The 8,845-nt window shown below is 74.2% G+C and overlaps 1 protein-coding gene across 1 annotated transcript; it reads right to left on the minus strand.

The window, feature by feature from the left end:
• Positions 1-452: 452 nt before the first annotated feature.
• LOC144258887 (retinol dehydrogenase 8-like) lies at positions 453-8,582 on the minus strand (the record flags this gene model as incomplete). The annotated part of the gene is given in 9 exon segments (XM_077807021.1): positions 453-545; positions 547-637; positions 1,326-1,419; positions 1,634-1,709; positions 1,711-1,814; positions 2,583-2,631; positions 2,633-2,745; positions 4,257-4,386; positions 8,397-8,582. Coding segments are annotated over 9 exon segments (936 nt in total), but the record flags the coding sequence as incomplete, so codon positions are not given.
• Between the last annotated feature and the right edge of the window lie 263 nt (positions 8,583-8,845).

Here is an 8,845-nt window from a genome sequence, read left to right on the forward strand (position 1 = left end):
TCAGACATTGGGGGGGGGTCAGACACTGCGGGGATGGGGCGTGCACACACTGGGGGGGCATGGCAGACACTGCGGGGGGTGTGGCAGACACTGGGGGGGCGTGGCAGACACTGCGGGGACAGGGCATGTCAGACACTGGGGGAACAGGGCGTGGCAGACACTGGGGGGTCAGACACTGGGGGGACAGGGCGTGGCAGACACTGGGGGGACGGGGCATGGCAGACACTGGGGGAACAGGGCGTGGCAGACACTGGGGGGGTCAGACACTGGGGGGACAGGGCGTGGCAGACACTGGGGGGACGGGCGTGGCAGCCCCTGCTCCTGGCAGTGGGTGTGGGGCTGGCCAGGGAGCCTGGGCAGCCGCGGGAGACCAGCCCCAGGCAGGGAGTTCCCCAGGTCCGTGGGGCCTGCTGTGGGGAGGGAGCCACAGGCCGGGGGGAGGTGAACCCCACCTTGGCCACGTCCTCGGGGCTCTGGCCCATGGCGGAGAAGATCTCGCGGGAGGCCGGCAGGTACACCTCCTGGAAGTAGCGCAGCGTGGCCGGGGTCGGTGCCGGGGAACTCGGAGCGGGACACGTCCTCCATCAGCTTCAGCTCGAAGTCCGTGTTCACCGGGCCCGGCTCCACCAGGGACACGCTGCGGGAAGCCGAGCCTCAGGGGCTGCGGGTGCTCGGCTCCGGAGCGGGGGGCCGGGGGGGCTCCGAGCGGGGGGGCCGGGGGGGGCTCCGGACGCGGGGGGCCGGGGGGGGCTCCGGAGTGGGGGGCTGCGGGCGCTCGGCTCCGGAGCGGGGGCCGGGGGGGCTCCGGAGCGGGGGCCGGGGGGCTCCGGAGTGGGGGGCTGCGGGCGCTCGGCTCCGGAGCGGGGGGCCGGGGGGGGCTCCGGACGTGGGGGGCTGCGGCGGCGCTCGGCTCCGGAGCGGGGGGCCGGGGGGGGCTCCAGAGCGGGGGGCTGGGGGTCTCCGGAGTGGGGGGCTGCGGGTGCTCGGCTCCGGAGCGGGGGGCCGGGGGGGGGCTCCGGAGCGGGGGCTGGGGGGCTCCGGAGTGGGGGGCTGCGGGTGCTCGGCTCTGGAGCGGGGGGCCGGGGGGCTCCCGAGCGGGGGGGCTGGGGCAGGATCCAGAGCGGGGGGCTCCATGTAGTGGGCAGCCTGAGCCCCGCACCGAGCCCCCGAGGCGCATGGCAGCAGCAGGCCTGGCCTGGGGCTGGGCCCTGAGCCCTGTGCTCTGGCCTGGCCTGGGGAGCAACTGAGGGCCCCCGGCCCGACCCTGGGCACCCACCCCCCCGGGCCCCCCCGGGCCCCCGCCCACGGGCCCCCCCGGCACTCACAAGATGTGGAACTGGAGCAGCTGCACGGCCAGGCTCTCGCAGAAACCCTCCATGGCGAACTTGGAGGCGGCGTAGACGTCGTTGAACACGATGCCTGGGAGAGGGGGGGTGAACTTGGGGGGGGCAGTGTGCCTGGGGGGGCCATTGGGGTCCATTAACCCACTTGCCCCCCCACCTCCCCCTGCATCCCCCCCACGGCCCCCTGGCCCCCCCGCCCCCTGCATCCCCCCACGGCCCCCTGCCCCCTCCCCGACACCCCCTCGCCGAACCCCCCCGTGCCCGGCCCCCCGGGTGCTGCCGCCCCTCACCCTGCAGCCCCATGACACTGCTCATGACCACGATGTGACCGCTCCGGCGCAGCTTCATGCCGGGCAGCACGGCCCTGCACCATGCGCACGGCGCCGAAGAAGTTGGTCTCGAAGACGCGTTTCATCTCCGCGATGCTGATGCTCTCGATGGGCCCGATGAGCCCCACGCCCGCGTTGTTCACTGCGGGGGAGACGCTCAGAGCCCCTGGCCCCCCCAGCCCTGCTGAGCCCACGGCAACGCCGCCCCCCGCTGTCCCCCCAGCTCCCCACAGCCCAGGCCCCTGCTGCTCCCCCAGCTCCCCACAGCCCAGGCCCCTGCTGTCCCCCCCAGCTCCCCACAGCCCAGCGCCCCCCGCTGTCCCCCAGCTCCCCACAGCCCAGCCCCCTGCTGCTCCCCCAGCTCCCCACAGCCCAGCGCCCCCCGCTGTCCCCCCTCCCCACAGCCCAGGCCCCTGCTGCTCCCCCAGCTCCCCACAGCCCAGCCCCCCTGCTGTCCCCCCAGCTCCCCACAGCACAGCCCCCTGCTGCTCCCCCAGCTCCCCACAGCCCAGCGCCCCCCGCTGTCCCCCCTCCCCACAGCACAGCCCCCCAGTGGTCCCCCCAGCCAGCGCCTCCTGCTGTCCCCGTCCCCACAGCACAGCCCCCCTGCTGTCCCCCCAGCTCCCCCCAGCCCAGTGCCCTCTACTGCCCCCTGCTTCCCACAGCACAGCCCCCTGCTGTCCCCCCAGCTCCCCGGAGCACAGCCCCCTACTGCTCCCCCAGCTCCCCAGGCCAGCGCCCCCGCTGTCCCCCCTCCCCACAGCACAGCCCCCCACTGTCCCCCCCCACGGCACAGCCTCCCTGCTGCCCCCAGCTCCCCCTGCCCAGCGCCCCCCATCCACCCACATACCGTCCCCCCCAACCCCCTGCTGAGCCCCCCGCCCCCCTGCTCCCCCCGGCAGCGCCTCACCCAGCACGTCCACCCGGCGCTCGGGGATGCCGCCCAGGCACTGGGCCACCCGAGGCCTCGCTGCAGACGTCCAGGTGCCGGATGCTGAGGGTCCTGCCCAGGGCCGCGCCCGCCGCCTGCTCCAGCTTCTCCCTCTTCTGCAGGTCCCGCATGGTGGCGATGACTGGAGGGCGCAGCGGGTCTGAGGGGAGGGGGCGACACAGGGCCCAGCCAGGCCCCTGGCTCCTCCTGCCCCCTGCCCCCCAGGCCTGGCACGGCCCCTGCCTGCCCCCCCAGCCTGCCACTGCCCCCAGCCCTGACCGCCTGCCAACCTGGCACGGCCCCCCCTTCCCTGCCCCCCCAGCCTGGCCCAGCCCCCCCGCCCTGCCACCCCAGCTGGCACGGCCCCCCCCTTCCCTGCCCTCCCAGCCTGGCACCCCCCACCCTGCCCCCCAGCCTGGCACCCCCACCCTGCCCCCAGCCTGGCACAGCCCCCCCGCCCTGCCCCCCCAGCCTGGCACCCCCCACCCTGCCCCCCCAGCCTGCACCCCCACCCTGCCCCCCAGCCTGGCACAGCCCCCCCGCCCTGCCCCCCCAGCCTGCACTCTCCATGCCTGCCACCCCAGCCTGGCACGGCCCCCCCTTCCCTGCCCTCCCAGCCTGGCACCCCCCACCCTGCCCCCCGAGCCTGGCATGGCCACTCTTCCTGCCCTGCTACCCCAGCCTGGAACAGAGCCCCTGCCCTGCCCCCCAGCCTGGCTCTCCCCCCACCCTGCCACCCCAGCCTGGCACCCCCTTACCCTGCCCCCCCAGCCTGGCATGGCCCCTCCTCCTCCTGCCACCCAGCCTGGAACAGACCCCCCCCGCCCTGCCCCCCCCAGCCGGGCACCAGACGGGGGAAGGCCTGGCCCAGAGCGGCGGGGTCAAGGGGCCAAGCCAGGATTCTCGATCCCTAAGAGGCTTTGGTGTCACGGTGCCTAATCCCCACGTTGCTGAGCCCTGGCATGTCTGCGGGGGTGGGCGCAGGGGGGCCTGCCCCATGCACCTGACTCTGCCAGCCCCATTGCCCGGCACGGGGGCACAGGAACAGGGGGGCAGCCCCGGTGCAGAGGCAGCTGCCTCCACCCAGCTGGCATTTGCTGGGCCAGGACCCGTGTTAGCGAGTGGGGCGGGGCTGGGGGGTGTTAGGGCTGCCGGGGGGGGTGGGGGAGAGGGGTCACGCCCTGGCTGGGCTGGCAGCTCAGCTGCACGGGGTCGGGGGGGAGGTGTTATGCAAGTGCCCTCCCGGCGGCCCCACAATCTGCTCACCGGGATAATCCCCGGGGGATGGTGCCAGGGAGGGGATGGGGCAGGGTTGGGCTGGAGGGGGGCACCGGGTGGGGGTGGGGCGCTGGCTGGGGGGCACCAGGCCACCCCCACAGCTGGGCCTCACTGCAGCCCCCAATGCAAGGCCGTGCTGGGAGCCCGGGCGATGCTGGGCACAGAGGCTACTGCTGGCCCCCAGGGCTGGAAAAGCCCCCCCAGACTCTCCCTGCAGGGATCCCTAGTGCGGTGGGGGGGCAGCTGGAGCAGCGAATGGGCCCAGCAAGGCCTGGCAGCCCTGGGCACTGCACCCCCACGCACCCCGTTCTGCAGCCCTGGCCCCTGTGCCCCCTGCGGCTCCCCACAGCCCCCCCGCGCCTCGCAGCCCCTCACCCTGGAAGCGCTGCCCAGGGTCCTGTGCCAGCTGCACGGCCAGGCGGAGCCCGATGCCCGAGGAGCAGCCCGTGATGAGCACCGTCCTCGGCCCGCGGTGCCCATGGCTGCACCGCCCGGCACCCAAAGGCTCTTATGGGATCAGACCCGGCGTCACGTGGGGCCAGGGATCAGCCAGTCCCCTGGCAGCCCTGAGCCCGGCGGGGCAGGGACGGGCGGGCTGAGGCCTGGCCCCCTCTCCCCTGCCCCTGGACCCCCAGCCCCTACCCCCCCCGGCTCCCATACCCCTGCCCCAGCCCCCTCACGCCTTCCCCTGGCCCCCTCACCCTCCTCTGGCCCCCCGGCCCCTCGCACCCCTCCCCATCCCACTTCCCGGCCATGACTTTTGAGCCCCTCCCACTGTGCTCCCTGCCCCCCCCCCCCAGTCCCCCGTGGGGCAGCCAAGGGCCATGAACACCCAGAGAAGGGGGGAGCCAGGTCTCCTGAGCCTGGTTCCATGGCAACGTGTGTGGGGCTGAGATGCTGCCCCCACCGCACCCCCCTGGCTCACGTGCTGCCCCACTAGAGCGAGTGAGGACACCAGCCCCCCCCGCCATGTGCTGCCCCCCCCCAGCTCAGCCCTGGCGTTGAACGTCAGCCGCCCCCCCCCCCACCGTGACCCTGGGCCTGGTGTTTGGGACCCCTCGGTCCTGCCTCCTCCTTGGGCCTGGCTGCCCAGCTGTGCTGAGCTGAGCCCCCCACCTCGGCCCCTGCTCTGTCCCACTCCCCGTGGGGCTGGGAGGAGCAGAGCTCTGGGGCATGTAGGTGGGACCCCCCTGCCCCCACAGGACCAGGCCAGGGGGGCGGCAAAGGGGCATCTGGGGCTGGCTGCAAAGGTCAGGCTCATGGGGGGCAATGGCAGAGGAGGGAGCCAGGACTCCTGGGTTCCATCCCTGCCTGGCTATGACCTCCAGGGGGTCCCTTCCCCTCCCAGTGCACGGGGGTGGGGGGCCAGGGAGGCCGGTCACTCTGTGCGGTGGATCCCCGCCCCTGCTCCTGTCAGCCCCTGACGTTGGGAGCCCTGGGGGTGGCTGGCCAGGTGTGCAGGGGGAGACTGCCCCCCCCCGCTTCGCCAGGAATGTGGGACGTGGCACCCATGGGCGGGGCGGGAACACCCATGCAGGGCCAGAGTGGGGTGCCTCACTCCGACCCGCAGCCCCCTGCTAGCCCAGCCCTGGGGTCCCCCCAGCTCTGCCGGTGCCCCTCACTCCCGACCCGCAGCCCCCTGCTAGCGCAGCCCTGCCCCCCCCGCACAGGGAAGCTCTCACAAGGGGGTGGAAGAGCGGGACCTGCTGGGTGGGGTGGGGGCTCTGTAACTCCCCCTGCTCCTCCAGCTCCCTCCTCGGATTGAGCCCCAGTTCCCCGATGTGCTGGGTCGTGCGGGGGGGGTCGCAGCTCCGGCCACGGCAGCCCCCCCGGAGGGGGATGGGCTTTTCCCAACTGGCCCCAGGCTGCGCTTGGCTCCCCCGCTGTGTCCCCCCAGCAGAGCGGCCGGGGGCGGGTGCCCAGGGTTGGGGGGCGCAGGGCCGGTGGGAACCCACAGCCCAGCCTGGCCCAGGGGACCCCGTTACTGCAGAGACGCTGTAAATATTTGCCAGGAAGCGGAGGGGGGTAAGTGGGTTCGGAGCCGAGCTGGTGACTCATGCGGTGAGGCAATGGGGCGGGGGGAGCAACAGCAGCTGCACGGCCGGGGGCGGGACCCTGGGCTGGGCTAGCAGGGGCTGCGTGTGGGGAGTGAGGGGCACCGACAGAGCTGGGGGGCCCAGGGGCTGTGGGTCAGGAGGGAGGGGCACCAGCAGAGTCGGGGGTGCAGGGCTGGGCTAGCAGGGGGCTGCAGCAAAGCGGGGGGACCCCAGGGCTGGGCTAGCAGGGGCTGCGGGTCGGGAGTGAGGGGCACCGGCAGGGCTGGGGGGCAGGGCTGGGCTGGCAGGGGCTGCGGGTCAGGAGTGAGGGGCACCGGCAGGGCTGGGGGGTCAGGGCTGGGCTAGCAAGGGCTGCGGGTCGGGAGTGAGGGGCACCGGCAGGGCTGGGGGGTCAGGGCTGGGCTAGCAAGGGCTGCGGGTCGGGAGTGAGGGGCACAGGCAGGGCTGGGGGGTCAGGGCTGGCTAGCAGGGGCTGCGGGTCGGGAGTGAGGGGCACCGGCAGGGCTGGGGGGTCAGGGCTGGCTAGCAGGGGCTGCGGGGTCGGGAGTGAGGGGCACCGGCAGGGCTGGGGGGTCAGGGCTGGGCTAGCAGGGGCTGCGGGTCGGGAGTGAGGGGCACCGGCAGGGCTGGGGGGTCAGGGCTGGGCTAAGCAGGGGCTGCGGGTCGGGAGTGAGGGGCACCGGCAGGGCTGGGGGGTCAGGGTTGGGCTAGCAGGGGCTGTGGGTCGGGAAGTGAGGGGCACCGGCAGGGCTGGGGGCTCAGAGCTGGGCTAGCAGGGGCTGCGGGTCGGGAGTGAGGGGCACCGGCAGGGCTGGGGGGTCAGGGCTGGGCTAGCAGGGGCTGCGGGTCGGGAGTGAGGGGCACCGACAGAGCTGGGGGGCCCAGGGGCTGTGGGTCAGGAGGGAGGGGCACCAGCAGAGTCGGGGGTGCAGGGCTGGGCTAGCAGGGGGCTGCAGCAAAGCGGGGGGGACCCCAGGGCTGGGCTAGCAGGGGCTGGCGGGTCAGGAGTGAGGGGCACCGGCAGGGCTGGGGGGTCAGGGCTGGGCTAGCAGGGGCTGCGGGTCGGGACGTGAGGGGCACCGGCAGGGCTGGGGGGTCAGGGCTGGGCTAGCAGGGGCTGCGGGTCGGGAGTGAGGGGCACCGCAGGGCTGGGGGGTCAGGGTTGGGCTAGCAGGGGCTGTGGGTCGGGAGTGAGGGGCACCGGCAGGGCTGGGGGCTCAGAGCTGGGCTAGCAGGGGCTGCGGGTCGGGAGTGAGGGGCACCGGCAGGGCTGGGGGGTCAGGGCTGGGCTAGCAGGGGCTGCGGGTCGGGAGTGAGGGGCACCGGCAGGGCTGGGGGGTCAGGGCTGAGCTAGCAGGGGCTGTGGGTCGGGAGTGAGGGGCACCACACATCTGGCTCCTGAAGAGGGAGGGACATAATAACCCCGGGGTCCCACAGGCCACAGGATGGGCTGGGAAGGCGCGCCAGGTGCAGAGATGGGGCCAGACGGGCGCTGGACAGACAGACAGCCATGTGCCGTAGGAATGGGGGCGGCACCAGAGGCACCATTGGGGTCTGGGCTGTGGGAAGCCAGGGGGGGCAGCGTGACCTGGTCAGAGCAGACCCACAGGGCAGAGGGGAGTGAGGGGCGGTGCGGGGGCCTCCCTGGCTGGTCTGTCCAGCCAGGAGAACCAGCACCACCCGCAGCTCATTGGGCCCAGCTGAGCTCGGGGGAGACCCTGACAGGTAGGGGGTGGGGCAGGGGGGCAAGGTTTGGTGGGGGAGGGACAAGGGGGTGTCTGGGGGAGTTAGCGCAGCGTTTGGGGGGAGGTGGGTGGCTCAGCTGTGTGGGGGGAAGTGGGGGCATGGGGCTATGAGGGGAGGTGGGGGGCCAGCGGGTGTAGGGGGAGTCAGGGGATGTGGGGGGAGGTGGGTGACACAGCCTGTATGGGGGGAGGCAGGGGTGTTGGGGGGCGTGGGGGGAGGGAGGTTGCAGGCTCCATCGGCACCTGGCCTTGGGACTGTGGGGGACGAGCAATCCCCGCCCTTGGCCACCAGAGGGCAGCTGTGTGGGGAGCCCCCCCCTCCGAGAGGGTCAGTGGGGAGGGGCTGGTCCCTGATGGTGGGGCGGGAGGTCGGCAGCCTGGTCCCAGCTGCGGTTGGCCGGAGGGGGAGGGGCGCGCGGGGGGAGGGGGAGGGAGCCTCAGGCCCTAGCCTGGTGACGTTGCCCAGCCCCGGGGTGCAGATGGACACAAGGCGCCCACCTCGCAGAGCTGGGGGGTCTAACCCCCCAGCCCCCACCAGCCCCGGGGTCGCGGAGCTGCTGGAGCTGGGCTGGTCGGGGCCCGCGTGGCTCCTCTGTGGCCTGGCTCCCAGGTGCCGTGTTGGGGGCTCAGGCGAGGGAGATGCCAGGAGTGGGGCGCAGGACACCGGGGTTCCATCCCTGGCTCTGTCCCAGCCTCCTTGGGCCGCCATTCACCGGACACCAGGCCTGCACGGCCGCGTCGCTCTCGTCCCCAGCCCCTCGGCGCTGCTCCGGGCCCCACTGTGTGCTTGGAACCAGCCCAGCCCGGCCCAGCGTTCCCCTTCGGCCCGGCCCAGCCCGGAGTCCCCGTTCCGCCCGGTCCAGCCCGGCGTCCCCCTTCGGCCCAGCCCGGCCCCGCATCCCCGTTCAGCCCGGTTCAGTGTCCCCCTTCGGTCTGGCCCAGCCCAGCGTCCCCCTTCGGCCCGGTTCAGCGTCCCCCTTGGGCCCGGCCCAGCCCGGCATCCCCCTACGGCCCGGCCCGGCCCGGCCCAGCCCGGCGTCCCCGTTCGGCCCGGTTCAGCATCCCGCTTCGGCCTGGCCCAGCCCGGCATCCCCGTGTCATGGAGTGTGGGGGAGTCCAGGCCCTGCACCCCTCTTCCTGGCATTCACTGAGACTCTCAGCC

Source organism: Eretmochelys imbricata, unplaced genomic scaffold (assembly GCF_965152235.1).
Source record: "Eretmochelys imbricata isolate rEreImb1 unplaced genomic scaffold, rEreImb1.hap1 Scaffold_56, whole genome shotgun sequence".
Classification (NCBI taxonomy): Eukaryota; Metazoa; Chordata; order Testudines; family Cheloniidae; genus Eretmochelys; species Eretmochelys imbricata.